General features: G+C 35.6%; 2 protein-coding genes and 1 long non-coding RNA gene across 3 annotated transcripts in view; 2 read left to right on the top strand and 1 right to left on the bottom strand.

Annotated features, from left to right (window-relative positions):
- The first annotated feature begins 2179 nt into the window (after nucleotides 1-2179).
- On the top strand, nucleotides 2180-3118 carry LOC119568107. Its single transcript, XR_005228065.1, has 3 exons — nucleotides 2180-2249; nucleotides 2821-2899; nucleotides 3092-3118. It is a non-coding gene; the product is annotated as an uncharacterized LOC119568107 (long non-coding RNA).
- A 2-nt stretch (nucleotides 3119-3120) lies between these two features.
- The window catches only part of LOC119568349 (eukaryotic translation initiation factor 4 gamma 1-like), a gene marked incomplete at its 5' end in the record, with an annotated part of 24435 nt that continues 7297 nt past the window's right edge, over nucleotides 3121-20258 (top strand). Inside the window, one exon of the mRNA XM_037916804.1 lies at nucleotides 3121-3244. Coding sequence (XP_037772732.1) covers nucleotides 3121-3244 — 124 coding nt within the window. The remainder of the gene's footprint in view (nucleotides 3245-20258) is intronic.
- LOC119568106 overlaps nucleotides 12810-20258 on the bottom strand; it is a 17695-nt gene continuing 10246 nt past the window's right edge. The window contains exons 2-4 of the mRNA XM_037916503.1: nucleotides 14468-14487; nucleotides 13548-13771; nucleotides 12810-13226 (exon numbers count right to left, since the gene is read on the bottom strand). Coding sequence (XP_037772431.1) covers nucleotides 13072-13226; nucleotides 13548-13771; nucleotides 14468-14469 — 381 coding nt within the window. The 5' untranslated portion in view covers nucleotides 14470-14487 and the 3' untranslated portion in view covers nucleotides 12810-13071. The remainder of the gene's footprint in view (nucleotides 13227-13547; nucleotides 13772-14467; nucleotides 14488-20258) is intronic.

Below are 20258 nucleotides of genomic sequence, written 5' to 3'. Positions count from 1 at the left end.
ATTTAGTACCAGTCAATTTCAATTAATTTTTTTTTGCCCTCCCCACCTTTCAAGTTTGCTCAAAAACTGCCAAGACAGAAATTTGCAATTGACTTTCCTCAAGGTGTGATTACTTCGGGAAATATAAGACTCATTCAGGTATGATGCAATAGTTAGCAATGTTTTCTATCAAAAGAATTCGGATTAAACAAACCTTTTCACACTTTTTACCGCACAGCTCTTCCTAATGACAAGCAGTTTCGCTTCACAGTCGGGATTTTCAAGATATTGTAATAATGTGTGATGTCTTTGCCAATATTAGCCAAGGCTGCAAAGATTATTGAAGTATTGTTTTCAATTAAAACAAAGATTAACAGTTTGACATTATTAATCCAATGCTGTCAGAAAACTAGAGTTCACTGTAATTTTTGTGAAATGTTTACATATAAATATATGTTCCACAAGTACTAAGCCACCAAGGATGCAATTAGACCTAGTGACCTCCCTGATTTCCCCTTTTCATTGAATTTTTGGAAAATGTTTTTAACTAATGCTGTTAAAATTCATACTGTCTGTAATAGTAACAACATTAGTGTTAATGTTGCTAATAGTACTGATAGCAGTATAAGGTTAAAAGAGAAGATTTACCGAAATCAAAGGATATTGTAAACAGGCGAGATAGGTATTAAACCCATTGCCGACGGGTGGCATGTACGTACATGCCATGGCATGGCGGGACCATCTGCCGGGGGCACGTACGCACATGCATAGAGTATGCATTGACACCCATAGTTTTTTTTTTTTTTTTTGTTACAACACAGAAAAAGATTATTTTTTGAGTAAAAGTGTGTTTAAAGTGGGTTTTAACACCATTTTTCCCATGCAAAAACAAAAAAAATGCAAAAAACCCGACAATTTAAACCCATGATGCCACACACTGCTTATTTTATTCGGACTTAGCCGAATAATGATCAACTAGGGAGTTAATAAAAAAAAAATACCCTTCATCTCGTTTATAGATTTTGGGAAAGTAGAACGTAAAAAAATAAAAACTGAAAATACAAAACTTCGTTTATTACAAAGAAACGCAGGGGATCGGGTATTTGGCATGAGGGGTCGCGCATGCTGTGCGCGATATAACCCCCCCGCAGCGAACCCCAGGCCTATGAATGCTACCCGTAATTAGGGGTTAAGTCCATCACTTTAACCATCTATGTTAAGAAAACTTATAACAAAACTGTGTGGTGTGTGGCTTTTACTAAATGCCACCCCCATCAACTTTGGGTTTTTAAAATTGAAATGGGGTTTGCTATAAATTAAAAATACAAAATTTCCACACATTTTACTGGTTATGTTTGGGATTTAAAAAAATAACCAAACTTTTGGGTTTTTGGCCCAATAAAATGCCGATTCTGGAATTCATCAGGGCTAAATTGTCTAGTAAGTTCCTCCTGGGGCCCCAAAGTTGAGGAGTTCCTTTCCCAACGTGTAAAACCCTTTTTCGTATGTGAGGCAATTTTTTCTGTGGAAGGGGAATGAGGGGTGGGGTGGAGAATATTTAAAATGTATTATGTATGTGGTGATTTATATGTATGTATATTAATAATATAATAAATACATATATATATTTTATAAAATATATATAATATATAATATATATATATCTATATAATATTATATAATATATAATATATATATATATATATATATATATAATAAAAAATATATTATATAATATATATAAATATATATATATATATAATATATATATAATATATAATATATATATAATATATTATAATATATATTATATATATATATATATATATATTATATTTTATAATATATATAAAATATATATATATATAAATAATATATATAAAATATATATTTTATATATATATATATATATAATATATATAATATATATAATTATATATATATATATTATATCTATATTATTATAATTTTATATATTATATACTATATATATATATTTTTATATATATATATGTATATATATATATATATAATTATAATAATTATAATAATTATAATATTTTTTTATGAATTTTGTTTTCTATTTTACCAAGAAGATTACTTCAGTGTCAGCATATGGTTAATTTCTTGCCCCTTTGCAGCATGTGGAGTTCACAGTTGACCGTAGCAAGTCTGGAAATCAAGGGGGATGGAAACCCCCAAGGGTTTAGGGGTGGATTATTAGGTTGTTTAAGAGAGCAACTAATGAAGAAATATTTAGCTGGATTGATGTAAGTCACTGAAGTGCTATCGCCTTGGTGCTGGGCATTACTATGCATGTCATACCCAGGTTGAATGTTGAAAGTGTTTGTGCATGTGTATATACACAAGTACACACACACTTAAACGTACACGCGTGCGCAGGCACGCACACACACGTAAACGTACACACGTGCGCACGCTCGCGCACACGTAAACGTACATGCGTGTGTACGCACACACACACGTAAACGTACACGCGTGCGCATGCACGCACACACATAAACGTACAAGCGTGCACATGCACGCACACGTAAACGTACACGCGTACGCACGCACACACGTAAACGTACACGTGCACACGCACATGTAAATGTACACGCACGCACACACACACACACACACACACACACACACACACACACACACACACACACACACACACACACACACACACACACACACACACACACACAAGTACAGGCACGTGTATTTTTATAAACATGTACACACCTATATATTCTTTCATTGCAATTCTATCTATTAGTGAAATAAAGTTTTTTAGCCTTTTATAGGTATTAAAGTAAGTTTTTTCCTTTTCAGGCAAATATTGGAAAAGATGTTAAGAGCAGCAAATTCATACGTGCCTTGGTGACCGCCTTAGTGGAAAGTCAAGCTATGAGTAAGTGGCATTTGGGTGCAGTTCAAAAAGAGAATATTGTGGGGGTGGGTTTTAGTCCTGACCCGAAAGTTTTGGATCATATTTGGAATTACTTGTCTTGGCTTTTGAGTTGTGTTAAGTCTGTGTAATAATGATAATGTTGACAGTGCTTAATCCCCCCCCCCCCCCCCCCCCCCCATCTTCACCTCCCAGCTTCCAATGATGGTTCCTCAATCCGTGTTACTGAAGACTTTGGGGAGAAAATTAAAAAAACTTTTGGCTTGTGCTCAAATTTGGAACCGGGTGACAAGTTAGAACACAGGTTTTATGCTCTACAAGCATATGTGAAGCATCAACATCCCCCAGGTTTGTAATGGGTTGATTTCTTTGCAGTGACTTAAGAGCAGTATTTGTTCTATAGTTTTTTGTTTTTTTTTCTCTCTCTCTCCAAGTTTTTAGGTTTGATTAATCAATCTTTCATTTTTCCTTTTAAGGTCTTCTAGAAAAGGTTTAATCCCTTTTTATGACCGATGTCGTGTCTGAAGAGGCCTTCGTGAGGGCCAAGTCTGGGTCCAGAGGAGGGGGGGGGGAAAAAGGGGTTTTGTTTTAAACCTTTAAGGTTCAGCGGGGTTAAAAGAAGCTAAGTAAAGGGGGCCATACCAAAGCCCCTTTTTAAAATAAAACCCCTATTATTTTCCCTCAGAGCTGCCCACTATACCAGGTAAGTTTTTTTGTGAACGGAATAAAAGGGAAATTAGCAAAGATAAAGTGAATTGGGCAAAGCCAGAATAATTGCGCCACAATTGTGAAGTTCGAGCCGGAGAAGAGGCAGAGCTTTAATATCACCCCCTTTTCCCTTAAGTGATGGGGGGCCACTGGCTGGAGCTCCCTTTTTTTTTTTCTGTTCCTTTTTTTTCGGGGCCCCGGCTGGTTGGGGACTCGGACTTAGTCTGCGCCCTTGTGTTTTTTTTTATTGTAAATTAGTGCATAGCACAGGGGCCCAAAGGGTTTAATAGTGTTCTTGAAAGTGCTTATAGTGAATTATAAGATGTTTTGTAATATTTGCTAGGGTGAGCATCAGTTGCATTTTAATTGTTATTGTGTTAAAAAATAGTAAAATGGAAAACTGCTTTCCCTTCACTTCCAAGATAATGAGTGTTTGTATAGAGGATATATGCATTTAGATATTTGAAGCTCAGTTACTTGTTTACAGCTTGGCTCCTCATATGTTTGTAAATTATGCTCAAATTCTGTGATTTTTTTTGTTTAATTTATAAATATTTAAAAAGTCATGTACAGCCCCGAGCATGTGCCTATGGCTGGAGGATATGCTTGCTGGCTGCTGTAACTCATGAACTCTCCCATTATTCAGGGACACGACCCACTGTTGAGTTTGAATATGCAAAATGTGACATTTGCAACCTGCAGCGAGTCGCTGTGTGTCCCGTTGAGTGCTTGCTACTCTGCTAGTTGTTATGCCGAGGCAGCCGGGGCCCCCGGCCCCGTGCCCTGGACTGTGTGAAACCCACAGGCTGGCAGTGATCTCCCTGACCCGCCTGACACGACCCTCCCCTTCCTAGGCAGACGCCTTGATCCCTGCTGTCCTTTTTTCTGTGCTTTTGCTTTGCTACAGATTACAGTGATTGCTGCCCTGTTTTGATACTTTTTGTGGCATAAATACTGTGACCTGTTTGACCGACGGACTCGTGACCACGTGCTAATTTGTGATTGGCACAGGACGGAGTTCAACTTTCGATCGTAATGCGTAAAATAAGCAAAATGGAAAACTGGGGTTTTATTTTAAAATGAAGTGCTATAAATGAATATTGTAAACCATATCGCCTCTTGAATATAAATTTAATTTACAAACTATACTTTCTAATTTCCTGATTGTTGTATATAAAAGTGTAGGCTCTCAATGTGATAAGTTTTTTTTTCCCCCATTTAAAATGAAGATGGTAAAATTTGTTTTCCAGTTGCATTTTTTTTAGAAGGAAAAAAGCAATTTATTAGCTGTACCTTTATTAAAAGTCACTTCATCAAAGTGTCCTTGTCTTTTCAACTTATGTTTCTTATTTACTAGACTCAGCTATTAATTATTATTTTTTAATTTAAATTACTTCAATTCTAGTAAAATTAGGAAGGTAAAACATTGCTCACAAAATACATTGAGATTATTCAGTCTCAAAGATGTCTTCAGATAGTCCTGGAATTCTGCCTGTTTCTAGAATAGTTATTATAGAATAAAACATTAAGTTCATCATATACAGGTTGAGCTTTAGTAACTTTAAAAATTTTCGACTAAATTTTTGCGAGTGGCTGTTTATGGATTGCCCAAATTTAAATGCTCAACATGCTAAATCTAACGACCATCCCATACTGGTGTAATGTATTTGACCAGAACGATGATAGTACATAGTACTGTTAGTTTCTACCCATGATTCGACACCAAGTCCAAAGGATTCCAAAACTGGCTTCTTTAACTCTGCAAGTTACATTACCAATACAAGCACAGATATAACACAACACACATACCTATTTAGAACTAAAACAGTGATAGCTGTTGGGGAAAAAAAATGGGAACTGGCAAGTAAGGAACAGAATTTTAAATGCCCATAAGTATGCACAAGAGTATTTCGGCAAAATTCATCCTTAAAACACTTACATGGAAAATGAAGGACCAATAAGTGCTGTTCAATACTCCCCCCCCACTCCCCCTACACTTTTCGGTATCCCCCCCATCCCTTGTTCTTTGTTGTCATGGGGAGGGGGTTTTGGGGATCACCCCTACCTTGGTCCTCAGCCCTCGCCCTTAACTATTGTCCATGGTCTTTTTTGTCTCCTTTCCTTTTCCTTTTCATCCCCTTGTTCTGTCCACTTACTTTATCACAGTGCTCCCTACTCCCTCAACTCTTTCCTCTCCTAACATCCTTTAACAACACTAAACCCCGTCTCTACCCTTTTCACTACCATACTACACAATTTCTGTTCAACCTGTAACTGTTACCATAATTATTAACTCATGCCTAACCTTTTCGCAAATCTACTTTTCCATAGCGCCATATGACCTTTTATGTCATATAGGACTTCCGCACATTATCGCTATATTTCGAATATGCCGCCAGTGACCTTAGATGTTGACGCGGCAAAAAAATCAATCAATAAATAATCAATAAATAATTATTTTAAACGTTATATAGAGCTCCCTGCACGCATTTTCGTTGGACAGAAGAATCGGCAATTGTCTATTTTTCACTTTTTAGGTATTGTATGAAAGGATTGGAGCATGAGATTACTTTGATAAGATTGCGAGCAATTCACTAAAATGGTATCTGAAAAATATGCATAAAAAACGGTTTGCCTCTTTTTTGTTTTAACTGCTATGTACAGTATTAGTCTCTTTTCCCGGTAGATCCGTGCGTTTCTTAGTAACGAGGTACTCGAGGTTATCTGCTGACTGGTCTCGGCTGCTGAAAAGTGAGAGAGAGAGACGGAGGAGGGAGGAAGAGAGAGCAAGCTAGAGTGCGCATGCAGGTTTCTTATGAGATTTACTCAAACCCTTCAAGTCTTACGTAGTACTAAAATGTAAACAAAGCTGCCCCTTCTATAGTCCCCAAAAAGCGGGTGAGACTAATATGTATTTAAAAGTATGTGTGTATATATATGTATATATGTATATATGTGTATAAGTATATGTGTATATACATATGTATATATATAATTATAATATATATATATATAATTATAATTATATATATATATAATATATAATTATTATATATATATATATATAAAATATATATAATATATATATATCCATATACACATTCTTAATACGTGCGGGAGTTAAGAAAACACAAGTATAGTGCTCTTTACGTGTACTGTATCTGGCAAGTCAAGAAGAAATTTTGGGTTAAAATGATAATCATGAAATTTTACAATGCACCCATGATTGATAGTATTTCCGTCGCAATTGCAGCATAAAGTTGTGTAACATAATCACATATATTTACTGAAAAAATTTTAAAGACAATATCATAAGGAAAGGGAAAGCTACGCTCAGTGACCCCCCCCCCTCGGTTTTGCCCTGGGGAGCTTAGGATGGGGAGACTGAGGGGCCCAAGTAGGGGATCACCCTTACCTTAGGCCTTAGCCCTCGTCGCACCTTATTTAGGGCGTTAACTAATTTTACTCTTTTCGACACTTTTATTTTTTTTCATAAAAACCTGGAGATTTTGCCCGCAATCCCCACCCTATCGATGCACTTTGAATACGCCGCTAAAGACCTTAGATGTCGCGGCTGATAATTTTCAGTAAGTAGATAATAGACGTGATACATAAAATAATCTACTCGGGTTTAAGAATAGCATCAGAAACGAAGAAAACGGGTTACGACAAATCCCTCAGTGGGCAAAGGCTAAGCCCCCAGCAGGAAGGGTTTGGTTCATACGCCAATGTTTAAGAATTTCTAGGAATGGCTGGGGTAATAAGAAATTACTACCGTCACTTAGTAAACAATTACCAGTGCTTTTAATTACATGAATGGTAGAGAAAGAAATTAACAAGATTGTAAGATAGGATGACTGTAAAAATAAAAAAAATACCATGAAGGTGGTAATACTCTGACAGCTATCATAAATATTTATTAAAAATGATTTTTAAGAATCGGCCGTTTCTGGTGTAAGACCATGAAACCCTGCTCAACATTTTAAATCGAAACGCAAGTGCTTTGCAAATTTTAAACTCGGAAGAAAGAACTCTTCTGGGGCCAGATTGACTAATCTCTCTCGTAACAGTACGAGAAGTATCAACGATTCCCCCAACTAGCCACGTTATACCCATTTCGAACGCCAAACAACGAGATGGTAGGGTCTCGTAACCTTTCGACCATATGCTAAAAGAACGACTCGAACGACCAATCAGCGTTTAACTCAGAAAAACGACAATCACAGACCGTAACTGCTGAACAGTGACAGCAGTAATGAGGTTTACTAATGACGTTTCTTTAAGAAAATTCACATAAAATGTGATTAAACAGTATTTCCAAAATATTGAAATCAATAAGGGAAAAAAAAGGGTAGTCATGAGACTTTAATGCAAGTATATATATATATATATATATATATATAAAATATATATATATAATATATATATATATATATATATAATTTTTTTTTTTTCTTCTTCTAGTTAGGTGCAATGCATCACTTTCCCCAAGTAAATGCCTCCATTAATCTTCACTACCTTATAAATAAACTCATAAATTCTGATATCTATCTATAGCTATATTATCTATTATATATATATATATTATATATATATATTATATATATATATATATATATAATATATGCAATAAATTCATAACATATACGCATATATAAAAAAATACATAAAAATTTATAAATCCCAAAAATTTTTTAATATATATAATATAATATATATTATATAATATATATATATATTAATATTATATATTATACTTTATATACTACATACTACGCCACAACATTATATAGAGATATATATAAAATTATATATATTATTTTTAAATTTATTTTTATATTATATATATATTATTAAAATTATGTAAAAAATTTATAATATTATATATATATATATATTTATTATTTTTTATTATAATATTTTTATTATATATTATTTACTACATAACATATCTGTCTTTAATCTCTCTCCTTCTTACGCAGTATTTTTTATCTTATGTTTTTTTTTTACACCCCAAAAAAGCTTTCATAGTAATTTTAATCCCTTTTTCCATATCTATTGGGGTTTTAAAGAGGTGGTTTATATAAAAGGGGTCCCTTTTTTATTGAATTTTTACTAATTTTTTTTCTAGAGAAAATATCAACAGGGAAGTTAAAATTTTCCCTGAAAAAATTTTTTAATGATGATGTGTCGAACCCCTTTAATTCATGATGAACTAAATTTGAGTGTTTGTTTTTGGCCCACCACATAAGTGTTCCGCGGCCCCCGCGGGGGGAAAGGGGCCTCCTTATTTTCATTAGTCATTTTTTTTGTTTCTATCTTTCTAAAAAAAAAAAAGACAAAATTTCCCCTGGGTATCTAAAAAACACTATAAATTGAAACAAGAAGATGCCCAAAATAAAAGGGGATCAATAAACTTGAAAGTAATTCACAAAAAAAAAAATACAAAATTTTAAAGATTTTTGGGGAAGAGATACGGGAAAATTTCAAATGAAAATTTCCGAGAACTAAAAACTGTTCTAAACAATAAAACAAAATAAAAAACTCACCAAAGTATGACCCTTACACGAAAATTTAAACCTACAAAGGCATTTAAAACTGAAAAGGGGGTTCTTTTTTTGAGATGGAAAGAAGTCAAAAAGATGGAATCAATATTTTTCCCAAACCTATACAAAAAAATAAAGATCTAACAAAACTTAAATCGGTCAATGCAGCAAAGATAAAACCCACCGCCACTACTAGACAATTATAAAGCCATAAAAGAACTAAAGAATAATGGGCCCCGGGGAATAGATAAAATACAGAAAAACAATCAAAAATGCTGGCGAAGTGTTGAATACCCCTACAAATTTTGTACAAAAATTTGGAAAAAAGAAGTGGCCAGAAGACTAGGTAAAACAGTTTTTAATCCCATACCTAAAAAAGGGACCCCCCAAAAACAGGACAATTTGCATTAAAAGTCACGCAGCAAAATTTGTTAAAAAATTATTGCTGAAAAAATAAAGTTGAAGTTAAGAAGAAATTTGCAACGAACAAGCGGGTTTTTCCCCCGGGAAAAGGCCCCAAAACCAGTTTCTAAATCAAAAAATTGATCTGGAAAAAACGGGAACATCAAAAAGCCCTATACCGGGTTTTTTATCGTTTTACTTGAAACTTTGATATTTTGTCGCAAATCCACGGGAATAAAATGAACGATATAAAAATTTCCCAAAACACATCACCAAAATAAAAGCCATGTATGACCAACAACAAGCAACTGTAGAACCACTTAGGGTTAACAGAATGGTTCAAAGTCAAAAAAAGGAGTGCAACAGGGTTGCATTCGTCTCCGCACCTTTTTAACATATTTCTGAAAAATGAGGGGATGCTCTAAAAAATTTAAAGGGAACGGGGGGTTTTGGAGTACAAAAACAATCAAAGTATGCCGATGATATATTTTTAATTGCCAGCAGTATCTTAAAATACAACTACTAGAAACATGTAAACATTTTTACAATAAGGGGAGTGGTTGGGAAAATGTGAAAGATTCAAATTACTTGGGGCTGTTTTAATAATACATAGATGATTCACCGAGATAAAAAAAATTTCCATTTCCAAAAAAACCAAGTTTCCTTCCATAAAATCTGAAAAACCAGAGCATTACCTTGGTGGCAAAGCTGAGGTTATTTAAAACCTTTGTTTTCCCATTGCGTCATATGGTTTTAGTGTTTGGGGGCTGAAGAAGATAACAAAAAGGCAAAGTTTTTTAAAAAGTGGGGGTTTAAAAACAAGTAATATTGTATATCAGAAAAAAAACGAATGATAAAGTGCTGAAAAAAAATTTTTTCCTTTTTAACAAAAGGGAAAAAAAAGTTTATTGGGTCATGTGATGAGAGTAAAAGTATTTTAAAAAACTTGCTGCAGGGGGTGATATGAAACAAGAAAAAGCAAAGAAAAAGACTGACGACAACATCAAACTATTTGGGGGGCGTCGATGGGACAAGTGGGGAAAGAAAAGGGGAAGACGAGTTTATGGCGAAGGATGGTGGGAGGTCCACGGGGCCTCAAACATGAGCAACGTTATTGATTTATTGATGCTTAAAATTGTTGCTCTTTCAAAACTGATTTCCCCCCCAAAAAAGTCCAAATTGCACACCCCTGAAGGTATTTATTTAGAGGCTAAATGGGGGAGGGGGTCGCCCCGTGAACATACGAGTTTCGAGAAACAAAAAGTAGCTTGATTTAAGATGTAAAAAACCCATCATCTCGCTATGTTGTAAATCCGGACCTATAAGGGGATATGCCGTTTTTCATCGTAAATCAAGCTACTCTCTCGTATTTATTTATAATTCTTTCTTCTTTTAACGGTATGTTCATGTCTGAGCCGCCGTGGTCACAGCATGATATTTAAATTTGTAGTTTTCATGTTGTGATGCTCTTGGAGTGAGTACGTGGTAGGGTCCCCAGTTCCTTTCCACGGAGAGTGCCGGTGTTCCCTTTTTTAGGTAATCATTCTCTCTTTTATCCGGGCTTGGGACCAGCACTTGACTTTGGCTGGCTTGGCCACCAGTGGCTAGGTAGGCAATCATATATATATGTATATCTATCTATCTATCTATCTATCTATCTATCTATCTATCTATTTTATATATGTATATTCTATATCTGTTATTATCTATCTGTATATTTTACATATAATATATATATATATATAAAATATAATATATTATATATATATATATATATATATATATATATGTATTTATTTATATTTACGCATATAGATAGACAGATGGATAGATAAATGAATATGATTATGATTTTCCTTTATTTGCTTTACTGAATTGAACATAACGCAGTCATGTGGTCCTTTGTTCCAACTTACAGATGATTACTAATCTCTTTTTTTCTCGTGTAACGTAATTCGTTAAAAATCGTCATATGACTCCTTTTGTAAAATATGTAGTTGTTTTCTTGGTATATTAATCTTTTATGTATTAAATGCTGTTTAATCACATTTTAGGTGAGATTTTCATAAAGAAACTGTCATTGGTAAACCTCATTAGTGCTGCCTCAGATCAGCGGTTAACGCTCTGTGATTGGTCGAATTTCTTTCCGAGCTAACTCTGATTGGTTGTTCGAGTTGTTCTTTTAGGAAATAAAGCCCCACGATCCCTAACATTAGGAAATATGGTCGTAACGGTTAGGAAATCTACGCTCTCGTTGTTGGGGTTCGAAAAAGGGTCGTTACGAAACCCCTGTTTTACAGTAGGAGTCATAGCAAGGACTCATATGAATTATACCTAATAACCGTAGAAAAGAGACGATTTATAAACCTTACACAAGAAAGAACAAAGAAAAAATATAGATGAGTAATTATCTGCAAGAAGGACTAAAGGACCAAATGACTGACTTCAATAAAGCAAATAAAAGGAAAGTCATAAGCCTTTAATATCAGTAAATATCTTGGAGATTGTTGCAAATGGTCACTTTCACTGGTAACAACCTTTATTAAGAATCACCACCTTTTCCAATAAACTCTTATAAATTTTGATATTTCTATATATCTATATCATATATATATAATATATATTATAATATATATATATATATATATATATATATTATGTGTGTGTGTGTGTGTGTGGTGTGTGTGTGTGTGTGTGTGTGTGTGTGTGTGTTGTGTGTGTGTGTGTGTGTGTGTGTGTGTGTGCGTGCGCGCGCGCGCGCGCGCGCGCGTGTGTGTGTGTGTAATGCAAACACTATACATATAAGTATATTATAAGTATATATATATATATATATATATATATATATATATATCCATCCATCCATCCATCCACACACACACACACACACACACACACACACACACACACACACACACACACACACACACTATATATATATATATATATATATATATATATATATATATATATATAGAGAGAGAGAGAGAGAGAGAGAGAGAGAGAGAGAGAGAGAAAGAAAAAAATTCACACACATCCACATATCTGTCTATCTCTGTCTCTCGCTTACTCAGTATTTTTTCTCATTATTAATAATAATAATAAAATCAAAAGCATTTCATTATAACTTCATAAAGATATTATGATCCACTACAACAAATTTGTTATAATAATCCAGTAAAACATTTTTTTTTTCATTATTCATCAGAAAGTTAATGACTTGATTCCATATTATATTATGGTATTAAGAGTTGTGCTTATATATTACAAACCTTTATTAATGAATATTCATTATAATTTGTTGTTCTAGAGAAAGTTATGCATTTTCATTCAAATTTCGTACCTCGTGATGTGTATTCCTTTAATTCATGATAAACAAAACACTGAGTGATTTATATTAGGTCCACATCACGCAGGGAATCCTCTCTTAATTCTTACGCTATCGCATCATTCTACAAAAAGAAGAAGACGAAAAAAAATCTCTTCATCTTATTTCCACACCAACTGGACTGTTCACCTTTAACAACGTAAGTTTTGCAATTCCAACGCGATCTTCACGGTATTGCAGTTTGCTTTACTAAGGACACGTCTGATGAGATTGGCGAAGGCATCGACCTGGGTTTGCTCCGGGCAGTTGCAGTTGTAATTGCTTCTGTCAAGTTGCGTCAACAGGCCTGGAAAATTTGGAGTCAAGCTGATTATTTTGAAAGTATTGCCGAATAATGATAATGATAATAATAATTCTTTAGTTGCCTTTTCTTTGTTTCGCTTATGAAGAAAGACGAAGGGAGGATGTGTGTGTTAATGGCTGCGGTCTTCTTAATGGCAATAAGGATGACAGTATAATAGACCAGTATAATAAAGACAATAAAAATGACCACAAAAGCAGAGGGCCTCACTGAACAGATCTGAACAAGGAATGGGGCGACCTCACACGCTTGTAGGCACAGTGCCACATGCAGAGAAGCCATGTGGTGTAAACAAACGTTACTCACTCCTGAAGGCGTCTGTCCTTGCATCGCACGGTCGTGAAGCGTCGACAGCCACGCCATTGATCAGGCAGGATACTACATTGTGTTGGTTATTTTTAGATAAGATGCTTCTGATTTCCTCTACGGCTGTGGGGTTGTTGATGCCGATGCTGTCGAGCAGCTGCTGGATACTCTGGCCCGCGCACGACCCAACGACCACCACGAGGAGACACAAGGACAAAGCTTTCCTGCGAAAGTAGAGGTTTATGATGTAAGGGAAATAGACGTGGTGGTGGTAACGAGTTCAATGACACATTTCTTCCGAGGGATGGGAAAAGAAAGGAGGGCGTATGTACTAAATCCTTGTGCTTGACTGTGAGGCACTTATCATAACTTATGGTAATTAAACATAAGATCAGAAACGAATCATTTCATCTTATAAAGCTAATCGAAAAACAATAGTGCATGAATCAGTTTGAGTTGGACAAACTAATGCAATTGTATCTATTCTATATATGAGTGTACTTCATAACAGAAAAACACTTCTTTTAGCCATTCTATACACACTTTAGGTAGATTTTCAGCAGATATCCCTCTAATATTTATAAAAGTGAATTCATTTTGTGATATAATATATATATTATATTGCAAGGCAGAAACTCCCCTTCCACCGGACATCTTAGTTCCCTGACCCCGATTTGTCTGCTACCCATCACCCAGCTTGCAAGTTTCCGAAACCTGACATATTTCTCTCTTTAACTCTATAGCCCATCCCTCTCCTTACCTTTCTTAATGACGTATTACTCTCTTTACTCCTCTCCTTTACCTCTCTCTTTTTCTTATGTCTCTCTACCTCTCCTATTAACGTCTCACTTCACTTCCACTCCTTTCCCTGACCAAGAGCGACGGCGCCTCTGTTCGAACCCGTTCCCGCGTCTACTTACATGGCTGCAGTGGAGGGAGACTCGTTATTGCAACTGTGCGCAGGTTTCTCTGCCTTATATACTGACTCGAGAAAACGAAAGAGGGCGTAAGCCGCACAGCTGGTTCCTGACAAGGTCGGCGTGACCTTAGTTGCAACACACTGCAAAACGGTATTATCCTCGGTGTCATTTTCAGGACTTGACGTCTCCGGGGAGAAATGGGGATGAGTGTATATGAGAGGACGAACACAGGGAAATATAATGGTGAGACACTCATGCATACATACATACATGTATATCATTGGGATTGTCTCAGTCTCAGGTTCTCCCAGAGTGATTCACGGTGTACCTTCTTGAGGTCGATGTAAATTACAAGCAGCCCATGCCTGAACTCACGACGGCGCTCTGGAGTGACTCGAAGCGCTAGGATACGGTCTGTTGTGGACTTACCATAGTGAATCCAGATTACTCTGTCTGTGGTGCCTCAGCTGGTCTCTGATATGTCTCAGAAGGATTTGAGCGAGAACCTTACCTGGTATGCTGAGCAGTGTAATGCCTCGGTGACTGCAGCAGCTCACCGATCCCTTTCCCTTTTCATAAGGTATGACCACAACTCTCACAGTCAGGGGGAATGGTACCAGTCTGCCAGTTGAACATAAAAATATTTTTATCTGTTTATTTATCCATGTCTATGTATAACTGTCAATCTCTCATCTATTGTAAATGAATACTGTATATAGTATATATATATAATATAATATATATATATATATATATATATGTATATATTATATATATATATATATATATATATATATATATAATATATATATACATATATAATATATATATATAATATATATATATATATCATATCTATATATCTATATCGATCTATCTATCTATATACACACACACACACACACACACACACACACACACACACACAAACACACAACACACACACACGTACAACACACACACACCACACACACACACCACACACACACACACACACACACACACACACACACACATATATATATATATATATTATATATATATATATATATATATATATATATATACATACCACACACACACTGCCGCGATGGTCCAGTGGTCCCGAGTTCAATTCCCCGCAGCGGCAGTCGTAAAAATGCCTGCGCTTTGACTGCTGGCATATCGCCTTAAGAAGTCAAACGCAGGTGTCGTAGGGGAAGTCACCGCCATGGCACAAACCGCGGTTGATTAGGAAGGGCATCCAATCAGGCAAGGGTGGCACTGCCATATAACCTCTAGTAACGAATTGAGAGAGGCCTATGTCCTGCAGTGGAATGAATGGCTGTTTGAAAAAAAAAGAAAAGAAAAAAAATATATATACATACATATACATATATATATATATATATAATATATATATATATATAATATATATATATATGATATATATATAAATAATTATATTATGTACACAAACACACATATATAATATATATATATATATATATATATATATATATATTATATATATATATATATATCATCATCAATAACGGTATGCTCATGTTTGAGCAGCCGTGGACCTCTCCACCATCCTTCGCCACTCAACTCGATCTTACGCTTTTCTTTCCACTTGCACCATCGACAGCCCGCAAATATCTTTGATGTTGTCGCTCAGTCTTGTCTTCAGTTTGCCTCTTCCTCTGTTTCCTATTACCATCCCTGTCAGCGTCTTTCTCAATACTTTTACTTCTCATCACATGACCAATAAACTTTAATTTCCTCCTGTTCAAGATGTCCAACAGCTGGTCTTTACAATTTATTTTTCTCAGCACTTCATCATTTGTCTTCTTCTCTGTCCAGCTAATATGCAGTACTCGTCTGTAACACCACATTTCAAAACTATTGATCTTTTATTGTCTATCTACTCCAGCACCCAACACTCAGAACCATATGATGCAATTGGGAAAACTAATGAGTTCAATAACCTCAGCTTTGTCCGTAAAGTAATGCTTCGGTCTTTCCAGATGTTATTGAGAGCAACTGTAGCGTTTTTGGCAATGGCAATTCTTCTTTTTATCTCCGGTGAATCATCATATGTATTTGTTAAAACAGCTCCAAGATAAGTGAACTCTTTCACATTTTCCACAATCATTCCATTGATTGTAACATGTTCATCATTGTTCATTGCCGGTTATCTTTGAATCTTCATGATCTTAGTTTTCTTGGCATTAAGAAACAAGCTAGCTTTTTCGCTTGCTTCTCTAACTTTATCTAGTAGTTGTTGTAGTTCAGTGATACTGCAGGCAACCAAAACTATATCATCTTAGATACCTTAGATTTGATATTTTGTATCCTCCAACATCTACAGTTCCTTCAAAATTCTCTAGGGCACCTCTCATAATTGTTTCAGAATATATGTTAAAGAGGTGCGGAGACAGAATGCAACCCTGTTGCACTCCTTGTTTGACTTCGAACCATTCTGTTAACCCATAAGTGGTTCTTACAGTTGCTTGTTGTTGGTCATACATGGCTTTTATTAGTTGGATGATGTGTTTTGGAAATTTCATATCGTTCATGTTATTCCAGTAGATATTGTGATCAACAGTATCAAAAGCTTTCAAGTAATCGATGAAACACAGGTATAGGTCTTTCTGATGTTCTCCGTTTTTCTCCATGATCAATTTCAGATTTAGAATCTGGTTTCTGGTACCTTTTCCAGGGCGAAAACCTGCTTGTTCGTCTGCAATTTCTTCTCTTAACTTCAACTTCATTCTTTCAGCAATAATTTTCAACGAAATTTTGCTGCTGTGACTTAATGCAATTGTCCTGTTATCGTTGCATTGGAGTGCGTCACCTTTTTTAGGTATGGGAGTAAAGACTGATTTTTCCCAGTCTTCTGGCCATCTTTTATTCCATATTTTTGTACAAAGTTTGTAGTAGAAGTATTCAACACTTTCGCCAGCATTCTTGATTAGTACTGCTGTTATTTCATCTATTCCCGGGCTCTTGTTATTCTTTAATTCTTTTATGGCTTTTATGACTTCGTCTAGCAGTGGTGGTGGTTCATCTTCGTTGTCATTGAGTCTAATTAATGTTGTTGTTAGATCTTTATTCTTTTTGTATAGGTTGGAACAATATTAATTCCATCTATCTTTGACTTTTTTCCATCCCATAAAACAAGTCCATCTTCAGTTTTGATAGTGTCCATTGCAGGTTTAAATTTTCGTGTGATGTTTCATACTCCTTGGTAGAGTTCTTTAGTTGTCTTATTGATAGAACAGTTTTCAATTCTCTGGCAATGTTCATTTAAATATTTTTCCTTATCTTGTCGCAATAATCTTTGAATTTTTGTATTTTGTTTTTGTAAATTACTTCTTCAACTGGATTATTGATACCCTTTGATTTTAGGCATCTTCTTGTTTCAATTTCACTTAGTGTTTTTTCAGATATCCAGGGGGAATTGTTTTTATTTGGCGATAGTTCTTAAGCACGCTCATAAAGTTTTTTTCTTCCCCAATCATTTGGTGTTTTCATCTTCAATTGATTGGTATCAAATTTGTTTGACACTGTAATTTGTAATGTGTATCAAGAGTTTTGTAGTCGGCTTTAGAGGTGGTGTTGGATGCTCCATCTTTTAGTCTTATTTTAAAGTCGATAGTTAGTAGTTGTGGTCACTTTGCAGTCGGCACCAGTCTTGTCCTTGGCATTGTTTATGCAACTTTTCATTTTTGGTCAGCACGATGTGGTCAATTTCTTGCGTGTTACCTTTGTCTGGTGAAACCACGTGTAGCAGTGTCTTGTGTGGTTGATGCAACAATGGTATTGGCTATAACTAGATATAGTATTTACATATATATATGCATATAGATCCTTATATATATATATTATATATATATTGTGTGTGTGTTCTGGATGATGTTGTGTGTGGTGCTGTGGTTTGTGTGGCTGTGTGTTTGTGTGTGTGTGTGTGTGTGGGTGTCGGTGGTGTGGTTTCGTGTGCATATATACTATATATACTATATAATCAGATATCCTATCTATACTATATATATATATAACTATAGTGATAATGACACACATAAACACAAGATACATTTATAACAGCATGGTAACACTACGCATAGGTTAATCACCAGCATTTAACAGTTCAGCAGGGATGCCGCAGATGCCCTCTGCTTTACCACTCTTCAGTTTGGAGAGTGATTCCCTAACGTCAGTTAGGGAGGGTGGATCCTTGCTGATGGTTGAATCCAACACAGGGATCTCGACACTTCCCTTCTCAGAAGTCACCGAGATCTGTTCACCAGACAATGATGCAAGTCACGATCCCCTGTCAGACAAGCCACACAAACTATCATCTGTGACTTCCAGTATCTCCTGCGAGATGATATTCTGTCTCGCTCTTGGGTGGTCGCCAGTCGATTCTTGAGCTGCATCGAGTGTTTCACAGTTGAAGGTGTCCCACAGCAGTACAGAGTCTGTCAGGTTGTCGGGTGCTGCGAAACGGCCAGAGATAGCCTCAGCAAATCCTCAGGCACACTCCCTATCCCTCAACCTGTACACATAAAAACACCATAGGGTATCAATGGCCCGACAGGGATTTTTGAAGTGGGACTAATCTATGATCATTACCACAGAACATGGCACTCCGATCTACCCTGCAGTTCCTGAGGATCCTTCAGCAAGTGCTAACGAAGATGTTGTTGATCTCCTTGGCGACTTTACCTGTATCGCTGTGCCATATCCAACGGTGCGGCTCAGAGCGCTGTTACTAAGAGCCAGAAATCTTCAATTTGTGGGACCCTGCAAAGATTCGGAAAAGGAGGCTATTTTCTCCCTAGCCAAGATCTCATAGCCAGTTCGATCGTAGCCAGATACCACACTGAAATCACTCAGAACAGTGCAGATATATCGCCGAGGACAATGCAAAATTGGGCGTAAAAACCCCTTTTACGTCAAATTTACAAACATCAGTATGAGCGTACACAGCAATAGAGAAATGAAACCAAATTGAAGCTTTAGTTTCAGTACTATCATGCACTCATCGACCGGAGTGACCTCTACTACGAGTGCTGAAGTCTGCTACAGATTTATTATTTCTACTCCCTGAAGTGTTGACCATCGCTGCAGCCCGACCAATAATAGGTGCAACCACCCACATGGATCTTGCCGCTACCAGGTCTTCTCACCTCCGAGAGAGCAGCCAGCTCAACTCCAGTCACTTCAGTTCCCTCGACAGCAGAGGCAACCGACCATCCTGCAGCAAAGAGTGGGAGGATTTAGTAGGAACCAAGGGTGTCCACACGCCGGTGGCCCAGACTCCGTACCTTTAGAGCCTCCACAGTTCAGCCTAGGACCGTAAGGTGCCTAGTTTTCCCTAGGTAGCCCGAGGAGGGACTGTAGAAGCCTTTATGATGAAGTGGCTATTACATTTAATTTAAACACACACGCGCAAACGCGCATATATATATATATATATATATATATATTTTATATATATTATATATATATATATATATTATATATGATATATATATACATACATATGCATATACATAAATATATACATATATATTATATATAAAATTTATATATATATAAAATATATATATATTATTTATATATAAAATATATATAATTATAATATATATATTATAAATATAATATATATATGTGGGTATAAATATATAATATGAGATATAAAGGTATATATCTATGTATAAGTATACTACTACTACACACACACACACACACACCACCACACAAAAAACAAACACACACACATATATATATATATATATAAAAA

This window comes from Penaeus monodon, chromosome 43 (genome assembly GCF_015228065.2).
Source record: "Penaeus monodon isolate SGIC_2016 chromosome 43, NSTDA_Pmon_1, whole genome shotgun sequence".
NCBI classification, from domain to species: domain Eukaryota; kingdom Metazoa; phylum Arthropoda; class Malacostraca; order Decapoda; family Penaeidae; genus Penaeus; species Penaeus monodon.
This window is presented reverse-complemented; position numbering and strand designations above follow the sequence as displayed.